This window comes from Tursiops truncatus, chromosome 3, assembly GCF_011762595.2.
Source record: "Tursiops truncatus isolate mTurTru1 chromosome 3, mTurTru1.mat.Y, whole genome shotgun sequence".
Classification (NCBI taxonomy): Eukaryota; Metazoa; Chordata; class Mammalia; order Artiodactyla; family Delphinidae; genus Tursiops; species Tursiops truncatus.
Genome location: NC_047036.1, coordinates 106,934,359 through 106,949,100, shown reverse-complemented (window position 1 = coordinate 106,949,100; position 14,742 = coordinate 106,934,359). Strand labels below are relative to the sequence as shown.

At 35.2% G+C, this 14,742-nt stretch overlaps 1 protein-coding gene across 1 annotated transcript in view; it reads right to left on the bottom strand.

The window, feature by feature from the left end:
• The window catches only part of ADAMTS19 (ADAM metallopeptidase with thrombospondin type 1 motif 19), a 279,661-nt gene that overhangs the window by 152,558 nt on the left and 112,361 nt on the right, over positions 1-14,742 (bottom strand). Inside the window, exon 8 of the mRNA XM_019924890.3 lies at positions 2,552-2,657. Coding sequence (XP_019780449.1) covers positions 2,552-2,657 — 106 coding nt within the window. The remainder of the gene's footprint in view (positions 1-2,551; positions 2,658-14,742) is intronic.

Here is a 14,742-nt window from a genome sequence, read left to right as displayed (position 1 = left end):
TAAGGAGAATTTTTAGCAGCTAAGTAGTTCAACATATATCACACGTCCTGGTATTAATCCATCAAGCATTACACATACCTTTGGCACATCTCTATTGATTTTGGGTACAGCTCTATGAAAGTCAAATAAAATAATATTTTACTACCATTTTAGCCGTTCCAACCTGAGTTCCTGGTCATAAACCAATGTTTCTACTACATAAAGCTGAAGTGGGCTTTCCTTAAATTATATCATTTAGTTTTTTGTTTAAGTAGTTGTAGGTTCTTGACTGAGCCTTTGCATATTAATGAAGCAACTTGTACTGTGGTTGGTTCCTTTAATTACTGTTTTTCCTATGTTTTAGAATATAACACAGACTGAAGAAATTAATTTAAAAGAAATTGCTTTTAAACTCTAAAATTTCTTGTTAAAGTGAACCCTCTAGTATTCAGGGTACTTGACAAAATTATTTAATGTCTGTTTCATTAAAAGATACTCAGCTTGTCTACCAAACTGTTAATGCATGGCTGAAGTAAAAATTTTAATTATTCAGAAACTTACATTTAATTTATAAAAATTGTATTTATGATTAATATGCACTGTCTTAAAATATTTTTAACAATAACTTTCTTGCCTCTAAACATTATTGTCAGCATTTTTCATTCAAATGATACATGTGGTTTTTCCTATTATGATTAAACTGAAACATCTTTAAATTATGAAAACTGTATTGGAATTAAGAATCTAAATCCTATGATTCCTGGTGTGAAATACTGAATGAGGTCATTGCATTGTATACTTTCCCTAAAGGATAATGATTTTAAAGTGTATTTATCTTTTCTTGTTTCTTTTTCAAATAACAAACTCATATATTCTAGAGCACTTGAATGACTACTGAAATCCTGCATGGGAGAAAATGAAAGTGTACCTACACATTTGAAAACAGTGACATCAAAAATCAATTCCTGCTGATAATATCCTATTTCTCGGACTAGGTTATGGGTACATGGGTACATTCAATTTTTAATCATAGGGCTGTATAATTATGACTTGATCATCTTCCTATACTTCAGTTTACTCTAATAAAAAGGTTTTTTTAAAACAAACACTGTTATGTCGTATATAAGTTTTTGTCTAAGTTTTCCTTTACCAGTCAAATTCCACTGCCAACACAAGTTTATGCAATTGTCTACAGAGTCCAGGTATATAATGAAAATGAAGTCAGCTGGGTGCATGATAGCAGAGTGCTGCCGCCTGTGATGAGCTGGGAAAGATGGGCCCAGACTCAAGGGTACAGACGCTACTCAACTCCAAGGAATGGCTGCCGTATGGGACTGTGAGTCTAATGTTGCCAGATCTGGAAATTTGAATTTTTAAGTCAAATTTATACTTTTTAATGTTGGCAACTGATTCAATTTTTGAAACACTGCTGGCCAAACTAAATATGTCTTTGACCAAAGAGGTCTCCATAAAGATCACCTCCCTGAGTCAGACTTCAGTAAATGTGAGTTCAATTAAAACACTTTTCATCTGTACTGCTGACACTGCTAGCATGTAGAGAAGCCTACAGTCAAAATTAAGTCTGATTCCCTAACCCACACCATTCTACTATAGTGTATTTCCTGTAAATATGTGTCTATTTCTTATGTCATTTGAATCCCAAACCAACCTCATAACACAGATATTATCCTCATTTTATTGATGAGGAATCCAAGGTCCAAAGATAGCAGACAACTTAATGAAGAAATTCAGAACAGTATGACCTGAGTTAGACAACTTGAGTTCAAATCCTTCCTCCATCATAGTATTTTTATAACTTTGGGAGGGTAAATTAACCTCTCTGTACTTCAGTTTTCTCCCCTATAAGATGGGTACCCTTACAGTCTACCTGACAAGAACGCTGTGGGGATATATAAAGCATGTAGAAATATGCCTGGCACATAGTAAGTGCTATATAAGTGTTGCTACCACTAATTATTATTGCTATTTTTATTATCTGTAAAATGAAATCCCTGCTTTTTGTGAGTTTTAAGTGAAATCATTTATGTAAAGTGCTTACTTAGAATTATGCCTGAGACGTACTTAATGTTCATTGCACATGAATTGTGAGTCCAGTTTAATTCTCTTCCAGATGCATTGCTCCTAAACCGTACAGATTAATTCCTTTGCTCTGTAGTGGATAATAACAAACAGGTACTATTAGAAGCTGGAACTATTTCTACTTGTACATAGTGTTTTGCTTGGATGCTTGAATAATGCACAGTTGTGTAGTGTCATGATTATTGCAAGGTTTATATCATTTGGAAATATGAGTGAAATGACTCATGTGCCATGTAATGATTGTCCTGATGAGGATTTTAATGATGTAGTAAGATTTCATTCAGAGTATCAGGAATGGTTACAACATCCAGAAGACACTCTTCAAATTTAAATGATCTTCTCTGCCTCCTCGTTTACCTAATTTAAAAAACTTATGCTCAAAGCAAATAATGAAAAGATATGCATGTAATTCAATAATTCAAATTACAAAGGTACGTGCTAATATATTAGCATAGCCAGGATTTTTACTTACTTGTGGCCCATTTCATGAGCAATTGTAAATGCAAGGTTCAGGCCATTGTCTTCAGCAATAATACATTTTCTCTTTTCACTACACATTCCACTCAAGTAAGCTATACCTAGAAAACACAAACGTTAATTATCAAATGTCAGAATTAAAATGCAAATATTTATGCTTGGTATTAATAGAAGAAAAGAAAAATGATAGTTTTCCCCCTCAAATATGTCAATATTAAACTGTGATATCCAGCCCCTAAAAACAATTTCAGGAGAAAATGCATATGTATATGTCAGTCAATAAACTGTTAATATTCTTTTCAATTTTATATTTTAGATGAAATTATTTTATCAATTATACAGTTCTCAAAAGGCATACCATAAACATACATTTTATAAATACCACTTTTCATTGTCATGTAAGATAAAGTTACAACTTAGAAAATGTAAATGAAAAAGCAATGATTATTTAAATATTTTTCAATTCTTGAAACCTAGTTTCAAAGAAATACCCTAAAATAAACTATATTTATAAGATTCTTGAACTCACATTTATATTTTTAGTAATAAAATTTTGAAATTTTATTTTATGAAATACCATTTTAACTAATGTAACATAAAAACTATCTATGGTACTTGGAAAACTGAAAATATTTCCTTTGAAAATTTCTTAGCTAATAAGATGATCTGACCACGGAGTACATGATACTGAAATATTATTTAAGACAAAAATTTCAGCAACACATTTGATCTTTTGGTTTAAATTATTAGTAAAGATAATATCTGAAATCACTAATACTCTTTAGTCAAAGATTTATGTACTATTTTACTAATTCAGATATACTCCTGAATAAATATCATTTAATACAAGGAACTATAATCGTCCAAGAGTATGTTTTAATGTATCTTCAAGTAACAAAAGTTATGTTATAAAATAAAATTGTTATTTTTTGAATTAGTTGTATGTTCTCTAATTCTCATATCCTTATAAAATACATGTAAGCTCATTTTATGAAAAAATTAAAGTCAGGACAGGTAAAATGATTTGCAAAAGATCACATGACTACCAAAGATAAAGCCATTTACCAGCTAATTTTATTTTGCTTCTGATTACAATTTACAGCAGAGTTGCCCCTAATTAAAGGTGGTTAGCTGAATGCTTGTGACTTTTTTTCTCCAGAAACTTAAAGAATAATGGCAAGGAATAATTAAATTTAAATAAAACAATAAACCACCGTGCCAGGGTTTTGGAAAGAGAAGATTCATGAAGGAACACGGACTGATTTAGTGGAGCCACAGCCCACATGACAGGAGAGAAGGATTTTATGAGCCTGGCAGAAACCCAGAGAGGCTCAAGACTGAGGCACACAAGGTTTGAGGAGAGTCATTGCTGGAGGGTTGAAAATGGAGATTAGTTCAAAGTTTATCCTTAACTACTCTTTCAAACCTTCATGTTGAATGTCAAGGCCTGGTATCCACTGGCCTATCAGACAAATGAAGATATATTTGTTAAGCAAAATGTAGTATAAACAGGTTATTTAAAACATATAACTATAGGAAGAAACAGCCAAGAGATTAAAATACATATGTTACTTTCTCTAAGTAGTTAGAAATTAAAATAGATCTTATAGACATTTCAAATTCACAAATAGATGAATAACTTCTATATTAATGGATGGGTAGATGGATGGATGAATGGATGAATAGAGAGATGATAAGCCCTACTTCATTTGGCTTATTAAGGTGACTGAAATTATTCCAGGGTTAAATCAAGATAAAGTGGGAAGGAAAGATGAAGGTAGTAATAAACAGAAGGGAGAAGAAGAGAAAGAGGAGAAAAACATGTTCTTATCTAGTTTCATTAAATGATAAGTGAAATAAAAACTTTACAAAATTCTTAAACGTAGTGTGAATTTTAGGAGTGCTAAATCTGGTACTTATTAAAACAACAAAAAATGGAAAACTAAGATTTAGGAGTAACTGAACTTGTGTCATAATTGAACCGAAGAAGGAAGGAAGAAAGAAGGAAGGGAGAGATGGAGGGTGAAAGAAAAGTATCTCCTCTTAAAAGGATATTAAAATTCTCTTGAGCATTTTAAGATTTTTAAAAAATATATAATTTGAGATTAAATGTTCTGCAAAACTTCTAAATCAAGCTCAACTATAATTAGTATGCTGATGACCACTGTTTGGTACAAAATTTCCTTTAGAATGCCCATATATTTCACCACGTTTTTCACCACAACTAAAATAATTCCATTACCATATGCAGATTAAAATTTAGCCAATGTGGGTTGTCATCAAGTCATATATCCCTTTGCTACATGAACCAGTACATATCAAATTTAGTCACTTTAATAAGTGTTACATTTCTTCTCCCATACCCATTCAAATATACTGTTCCCAAATAAAAATAGTATTGTCACTTGTTTTAAATTCTTATATTTTCTATATTATTCTTTTTGTTGTATACTTACATATTTTTTCCATATTTTTCTGTAATGTTACTACATTGGCTAGGATTTTCAACATACTGTTGAAATATGTGGTATTGAGCTCCGTGTTTTCCCTGCTGACTTTAATAGGAATGTTTACAGGTTCACAATGGAGATGACTGCCATAAGGACTTTGAAAGATACAGCTTGTTAAGTTAAGGAACTTAGTTTCTAATATTCTTGTGTGTCTAAGTGAAAAAGGAGGCAATGTTATATGATGCATGGGTCAAAGGTGGATGGCTATTGGAAATAGCAACCGAGAGAAATAGGTAAGAGAGCTGAGCTTTTGTAGATCTGGTATAAAGGAAGAACCCTAGGGTGTAAGAGGTGGCAGTAAAACTGAGAGTGAGAGAAGAGATAGACCTTGTAAAGGCTCTATGCTTGATAAGTAAAGTAAGGTCAGAGCTTGATACTTGGGAGAAATGAATACAGTGGTCAGGAGAATGGAGTCATCAATGAGGTAAAAGAACAGACACTTTCCAAAAAAAGTATTGGAGATAGATTTAGGATTTTTAGATTTCAGAGCTGAAATTCCATGACATGATTAGGTATTGCCATGAGAGCAAAGAAGGGCAGAGGTAGAGGCTGAGGTCAAAGAATAATTAAGTAGTGTTGGGTGGACTGATACCATGAACATGAAATTGCACATGATCACAAAGAACTTAGGTGGGAAAGGTGGCCAACATCCACAGGAAATGTGAGCGAGAATCAAGGAGATGGATCAGTCACAGTGACAGTGAGGGACATGATGGTAAAGCTCAAGCTTCAGCTTCAAATGCTGAGTTTTTATATGAGGGCAAGAGAGATTTTGATTTAGAAGCAACAGTGGGAAGCAAGAGGAATGCAGAAGGTGCACAACTTCAGTATCTTCCCAGCACCAGTCCTGTTGTACAGGGGAAGACAAAGAAGGAACAGTGATCTCTCTGGGGGCCCTAAATTCTTCACCAGGTTATGGGAAATCAATGACTCCTGTGTGGTCATATAAAAACATATGGTGGTAAAAATGATAATTTATAATATACAAGACATATTTATACTGTAAAATATAAATTTATATAAAATAAAATTCAAAAATGATGAGTACATATTGACATAGAGCAACGATCACAACTAAGTGTTAAAAAATCCAAATCATGGGCTTCCCTGGTGGTGCAGTGGTTGAGAGTCTGCCTGCCGATGCAGGGGACACGGGTTCGTGCCCCGGTCCAGGAAGATCCCACATGCCGCGGAGTGGCTAGGTGCGTGAGTCATGGCCGCTGAGCCTGCGCATCCGGAGCCTGTGCTCCGCAACGGGAGAGGCCACGGCAGTGAGAGGCCCGCGTACCGTAATAAATAAATAAATAACTCCAAATCACCACATTTTCATAGGAAAATAAAAAGACCACATAAATATGCTAAATTGTTAACAGCAACAGTATCGTGTGAAGAGATTGTGGGTAACTTTTCTTCCTTTTTTCCCATTTTCCAAATTCATGTAAGTGTTTATAATAGTTTTATGGTAAGAAAATTAAAGACATAAATATGATAATCATGTTTATGAAATTTTAATAGTAAATACAATGTCTTGTAGATCAGGGTGTAATTTAACAACCAAAAACGACCCTCTACTGCTACTCCTTTTACCGAAATGTAAAGTCAAAACCTTCAACTAAGTTTCTGATAAGTTTGAATTTCATTGTTCTTACATTTGGCACACCGAGGAGATTTTCTTTGACTTAAAAGTTATGGAGAATAATTGTAACCATGACTAATTTAAATGACTTGCATTATTCTGTTTAAAAGCCCATGCTTTTCAGGTCCTTTCTAGAACCCACATGTTTCCTATTATAACAAGGGGTAGAGGTTAGGAGGGGAAAGGATTTAACACAGCTGTTATTTAAAGATAGCTATAATACAGATGCTTTTTAAAGCCCTCTTTTAATGTAGAAATTCTGAAAACACAAAGGAAACCAAAACAACTTCTAATTTGTCATCTAAAAATGAATCAAGTCATGCACCAGGAGTCAAGAGAATCTCTCATCTGAAAACAAAACACACTATCCTGGACCTGATATGATACACCTCATCAAGATGATCAGAAACCTCTAAAACCCTACAGGATACATGTTACAATAACGGCCTAATCAGGACATCAGAGGTTTTTTTTTGCGGTACGCAGGCCTCTCACTGTTGTGGCCTTTCCCATTGCGGAGCACAGGCTCCGGACGCGCAGGCTCAGCGGCCGTGGCTCACGGGTCCAGCCAATCCGCTGCATGTGGGATCTTCCCGGACCGGGGCACGAACCCGCGTCCCCTGCATCGGCAGGCAGACTCTCAACCACTGCGCCACCAGGGAAGCCCACATCAGAGTTTTTAATGTGATCAAATGGGTGTATCCTACCAAAAGGAAGTCATCCAGCTCCCAAACTGCTGCCTTTAAACACTAGCTAGACCACCTCAGTTCAAAATCCTGGCTTTCCTGGCATAAAATACTGCATAATCCTAGGTAAGTTATTTATCTTATGATTGCACCCTATGAGGTAAGTTTTTACCTATGAGTCCTACTGTTTCTTGAGGCCCAATGTAACATAGTGTGTGATAGGTCCCCAAGGTACAAAAATGAATACATGCTGAGCACTGCTTTCAGGAGCCTGAGCCACACAAACACGCATTTAAAAAATGTTCTGAGACATAAAGATGTACATAGGATATTATGGGAGAATAACTTACAAAAGACACTGAATAGGGGAAATCAAAGCAGGAAAGGCTTTTAGAGAGGGAAACAGCTTGGCGGTATCATTGAGTGGGCAGAGGTGAGCCAGGGAAAGGAAGTGGAAGTTGGGGGGTAGAATTCCTGAACAAAGGACTGATCAGGGAAAAGCATAAAAAAATGCTTATGAGCTGATGTTACTGACAGAGGGATGCTTATGTTCCTTAAACGTGCAGGCCCTGTAGTACATCTCTGCATCAACACTGTATTTGGCACATTCTCAGTAAGGGATACTTTAAAGGAAATGCATAGAAAGACTAATATAAAATGTGATTGAATGCAGGGCCTTAAATAAAATATATAATTTAGAAGAATCAAATGTATTTCATCCACGAATTTGAAAAAACATTTTATAATATTTTAATAACGATGCCCAGATAACGTAAAACCCACTTACACAATTACATTCAAATTGGGCCTTGAACATATTTTAAAACGATACTTGCCTTACTAGTTTGCTAATTATCTGCCTCTGTTCCATTAAAAGACAAGATGATGATCTAAGACTATAAAAGTACAATTATATAAGTTATACATTTAATATCAGTATAGTTATAACGGTAATTAAAAATAGACTTCCAGATCCTTTTAAATGTTTAAGTAACCTATAACATTCTTAACAGTACAGTTTCTATGAATACTAAGAAAAAAAGTGATTTTTTTTTTTTGTGGTACGTGGGCCTCTCACTGTTGTGGCCTCTCCCATTGCAGAGCACAGGCTCCGGACACGCAGGCTCAGCAGCCATAGCTCATGGGCCTAGCCACTCCGCGGCATGTGGGATCTTCCCGGACCGGGGCACGAACCCATGTCCCCTGCATCGGCAGGCAGACTCTCAACCACTGCACCACCAGGGAAGCCCAAAAAAGTGACTTCTGATGATGACAAAAACGGTATTAGTTTAATGAAAAGTATGGTGAAACTCTGTGGTGAAATAAGGCAGAATATTGTTTAGACATTAAAATATTGTTTTTATGTTCTCATGTCACGTAGAATGAGACTCCTTTTCTGAAAAACACATAGAGATGCCAAATAATATGTAATATACAAATTTTTGAATGTATAGCTAAGTTTGTAGTAAAAACAATTCTCAGGTACAGGAATAAAGCTTAAAAAAATTCAAGTCTGGAGTAATAAGATCATGAGTTAATGCTGTCAGAGCCTGGGTATCATATAAGATACAAGTCTCATTAAATAATGGGTGTGGTTTCAAAATATCTGCAGTGACAGGTATTAGTGAGTAAGGAACTGAGATTCATACACAAATCAGGAAGCCTGGAATAGCTGCTGTTAATGGCTTTCAAACATACTTGAAAATAACTTTAAAAATCCATATGCAGGAAAGCAGCAAGGAACTCTGGCTCAAAATAAATTCTGGGTATGCTAGAAAAGACTTGATAAACAAATCAAAACTCCAAGCCACCATCATGCATAGGTGTGAAGCCACAAGAATACTAAACCATGAATGTAATGTACAAATTGATCCTACAATTTGGGGATCATACAAGGATTAGGGATTTCCTTGTCAGTTAAGTAAAAATAAATGAAATATCACTATGATATCATCTCAGAAAACATAAAATTCCCACAGGAAAGCTGACTTAAGATGAGCTCACAAATAAAAATTGCAAACCAAGTAAAGAAAGTACTGAGAATACAAGTACTTGTTCACTCCCAGTGTGTAGACCATGTTTTGTATAGTAGAGTGATAATAAATTTTGAGGTGTACCAACATGCATGTCTCCTTTGTATTTCCATGGCTCACAGGCCCAGCCGCTCCGTGGCATGTGGGATCTTCCCGGACTGGGGCACGAACCCGTGTCCCCTGCATCGGCAGGCGGACTCTCAACCACTGCACCACCAGGGAAACCCTAACATGTCTCTTAATCGCTGATAGAACAACCATAAAAAAATTCACTAAGGAGATAACAGATCAGAACAATAAATTAGCAAGTCTGTCTTAACTGACCTAATAGAACATTGCACCTGACAACAAAATTCACATTCTTTTTAAGTGTATATGGTACTTTTATAAAAATTGAACATTTACTGAGTATTGGAGAAAAAAAACTCAACGAATTTCAAAAGTGGAAATATTCCAAAGTATGTTCACTGGCTACAATGTAAATAATAAAGGACTAAAAAGATAACCAGAAAAGCCCAAACTGTCTAGACATGAAACGATACACTTCTAAGTAGTCCACAAGAGAAAGAAATTATAATGGAAATTAGAAAATACAATTTCCATTATAATGGAAATTAGAAAATACTTTAAACTGAGATTAAAATACTTTAAACGCAAAAATGTGTGAGCTGAAATGACAGTGCTTAGGAAAATTCATAGTGTATATCAGAAAAAAGAGACTGAAAATCAATGGTTAAAATTCTTCCCAGAAGATGGGAAAAGAAGAGGGCATTAAAGCTTAAAAAAATAGAAGGAAATAATAAAGAGGAAAATCAACGAACAATAAAACAAATGTAAGAGAAAACTGGCAAAAATTGATACATACCTAATAAACTGATTAAGAATAAAAGAGAGACAAGTACAAACCACCAGCACCAAAAGTGAATAAGGAAATATCTCTACAATTCCTAAAGACATCAAGATAATATATAAAATAGTATGCTAATAAATTTTACAATTTATCAAAGTTGTCACAAGAAGAAACACAAAATCTAAAATTCTCTATAATAATCTCCTTTATTGACTGCACTCCAGCTACACTGGCTTTTTTTTTGCAGTGGAGGGAGGTCATCAAATGAGTCAAGCATGTTTCCACCTCAAGACCTCTTCACTGGCTTTTCACTTGTCTGGAACATTCTCTACCTAGATCTCTCTTCAGAACTTCCTCAAGTTTTTTAAAATATTGTAACCAAGGAGGACCCTATGGAGCCTTTCTGGGAGAGACCCCTACTCCCATGTCCTTTGCCTGCCTCTTGTCTGTAGAAAACCTATAGTCTCCCAGACCCCCCTGAGTTACAAAAGCCTGGTTTAAGAATTAATAATGGATAAATTAGGAGTTTGGGATTAACTTATACCAAAGAAAAAAAAATTAATGATTGGAAGGATGTGAACATGTAGTAAGCAAAGTAGCAGTTGGATCAGGAGAGCTGTAACCATTTAAACAGTAAGTCAGCCATACAGCAGTCACAGAATTTTTAGTTCCTCCCTGAAGTATACAGATGACAGTATCTGATACACATTCCTGAGTTGTTTTACATATACTAAAGCCCCCACCAAATGGAAGAAGTTAACTACATGATAACCATGAGCACGTAGCCCCCAGTCCAGCTGGAGCCTGAGGATTCATAATGTTAACCCCTGTGACACCACTCTATTACCTCACCATCAACCAATCAGAGAACTGTACACAAGCTGATCACATCCCCCGCAACTCCTCTCCCTCACCTTGCCTTTAAAAATGCTTCCCTGCAACCTATCAGAGAGTGTGAGTTTTTTGAGCCTTCGCTGCTCTGAACATCTTGCCTGGCAGCTAAATACAATCAACGCTGCACTTTCTTCACCACAACCTGGCGTCAGTATATTGGCTTTACTGCACACAGGCGAATGGACCCAAGCTTGGTTCCATAACAATATCACTTTTTTCAGTAAGGCATTTCTTGATCACCAAATTATAATTATAAAGATCCTTATCCCCACCCTGGCATTCCCAGATTCTCTCTTACTTAGATGTACTATTTTTTTCTGTTTCATTTTCATTTCATTTTTTTATGCCTCATTTCATTTTTATTTTTTTAATATATTAATCTAATTATTTACTATGGCTATTGACCATCTCTCCTTTAGCATGTAAGCACCACAAGGGCAGGAAAGTACTGAGAAATCAAGTACTTGTTCACTCCCAATGTGTAGACCATGTTTTGTACAGTACAGTGATAATAAATTTTGAGGTGTACCAACATGCATTTCTCTCTTGTATTTCCACATAGGTGATGTCTTCCTAGTCATCTAAAGGCTTTGCTTTGATGGCAGGTGGGAGGGGATAAGGATTAGTGGTATTCTTTTGGAACTCTGGCAGATGCGGATTGGGAAACAACAGGCCAATACAGGGTGGCTCAAATAGAGAATAAAGGAAAATACTGTGTGACTAGGTGGAGATAAGGACTGAGCTATCATTCCTGAGCCTACTTTGACTCTCGCTGCCAAGGAGGCCAGAGGGGTGGATGGTTTAACATAGGGGACCTATAGATGACATAGCGGAAGTTCAGCAATATCTTCAGCAGCAGTACGAGATGGAAGGGTAGGGCTGGGGTGGGTGGGAAGATAAAGAGTGGGTGAAGAGAGCTGGAAAGAAAGGCTACAGAGCCCTGAGATGAATATTCTTTTGTTGAACGCACCAGCTACATTCCTGGGAGCAAAGTCCAGCAGTGTGCTCTGCTGCCATGTAGGCTAAGGAATTCACTGCAAAGACGCAGAGACCTAAGGTCTCAGAGGGCAGAGAAAGAATGGTGGTTTCCGATCTATAGCCCAACACCCAGGCTACTTGGAGAGAATCAAATGAGAGGTTGGGGGATTATGTGAAAACAACAAAAACAAAAATAAGGTAGATGAATAAAGTAATTTAAATAGAAAAAAATATTGACAAGTTTACATTTTCACTGTCTTGGAATCAAATGAAGTAGGAACTTCACGTGAAAGATTTAATACATTGCAAGAAGCTAGATGCAACATTTTCTTTGCTTAATTTAGTATAACTTTTGACCTTGTTATGTGTATTGAGACCAAATTAACTACAGATGGGAATACACATGTTAAAAAAATTTGTATTATATTTTTAATGGGTTTCTGAAGGAAAATAAAACAGTAAATAATCACTCATTTTATTACCCAAAGGTGCAAAGGAGGTATCTAAGAAAAGTGCACTTAGTGCACCAGATAGTGTATATACACCACTTGAAAACTTTGGCAAGCTTTTATATGAAAAATTAATACGGCGCAGGAAGAAGATGAAAGATGATTCAGGTAAATGTTTAGGAAAAGTAGTGAAAGAAAGGGAGTCCAGAGGGAGAGTGGCATGTAGGGTGAGCAGCAGTGGTCAATTCCTAACTTCTGCCCTTTTGAGAGATAAAGAGGACTTCATGGTTAAGGACACATCCAAAAGAGATTTTGTTGGTGCTTTTGTTGTTTTTACCCTTCCTTAAGGTTTATAATAAACCACACCACTAAGCTAACCCACCTTATCCCCACGTTAGGGTAATGAGAAGGACTACTTTTGTATGCAAGGCAGAACAACTGAGAAAATTTATGCCTGCAGGCTAGTTTTGTGCTCCTGCTATTGTATTCTAGATTTATTCTACTTCACATCCACTTTTCACCTCTCTTCAGAAAATTTAAGGGCGGGTTATTGGATGGCTTTAGAAGTTAAACTCTTAAACCCTCAGAGAGTTTAAATGAAGCCAGACTCCAATGTACATTATTGTGGTTTTGATATATCATTAATATATCATTAATAATATATACCATCCGAAATTCTTAATTTAGATTTCAGTGAAACTCTGAAAATGTAAATCTAGTGGTGCATTCAAAAAGCCATATGTGGTAGATTACACAGCTAACCCTTGTAAATCAGTAATGAGAACTTTACTGTGCAGTCGACCACAAACAAGGCTGGAAACTGGTCTTCTCATTGCTATGTTAATTTTAAAAACGATAAATCAGAGTTCTTAGGCTTTATACATAACTTTGCTCATGAGCAAAAAAAACTAGGTTTAATGATTTCATCTGCCTTGGAGATTAAAAAACTGTCATGACTTTAAAAAATAGGTAAGATGAAACACAGTTAAAGATTTTTGTGAAGTAAGTTTACGGATACAGCTGGAAAAATTTAAAGTGTTCTGATTGCATATAAATCATGAATTTTGGCTAACGCATTTTTATAATGTTATAACGTAATCATATCCTGAAGGCATTAATCAGGGACAATTAAAACTAAAAATATCATGCTACTAAAAAGTTGTATAAATTGCTTTTTTAGTATACTAGTAAAATCATTGACAGCATGCCTTTATGTATGACTACAAACCAACTCAAACTTCGAAACAGTTTGACACATTTTTTTCACCTTGCCAAATTTTAATCATTTTGTTACTGTTCATAACCTCCTTTCTACTCAGTATAATCAGTGTTTTTCATTCAAGTGAAGGAAATAAATAATTCTATAAACTGGAGAAATCTAAAGAATATAATTATAATTACAACACAATTACAAATACCTGATATTCTTAAATCTCAACTACCAATATTTAAAATATTAAGCTTAATATAGTGCTTTGACATAATCCTTCAAATAAAACATATGTGTACTTAGGGACAAGTGGTTCCAACTCTAGATGCCATTTTTAAGATCACTTTTTTTTAGGTCTATACACTGAGGCAGTTGACAGTAAATAAGATGGTGAAAATTTTTCTCAAAAACGATTTTGTGTTTTCTAAAATCTTGATTGAAATTCAATAATAAATTTTTCATGACCTGTTTTCTGTATTAAGTATACATAAAAAAGGCAAAATGCAAAGGATAAAATCTTAAAAATTGAGGCTCTATGTCAAATACTCTAGGGTTTGAGTCCAAGTCTCGAATTTTAGCTTTGTGATCATGGGAAAGTTAGTTCTGTTTTCTAAGCCTCAGTTTTCCCAACAGTAAAATTGAGAAATCAGTCATTTTTCTTAGGAATGCTTATTAATTTAGATAACATATTTTAAGCATATGATGGCCTATCTGAAACATGTTAACCATTAAACTTAGCTTTCTTATTTGTAAAATGAGGTAACAATCCCTTATGATAGAGAACTCTTGAAAGGTTAAAGGAGGTGACATAATAAAAAAATCTACGGCACAGAATAGATGCTTAACAAGTATTAAGGGTTCACTGACAATACTGTATAAGTGTATAGTGAGCACAAGCTGTATTTCCAGATGCTTATAGTGAGAACAACTCTTAAAAACT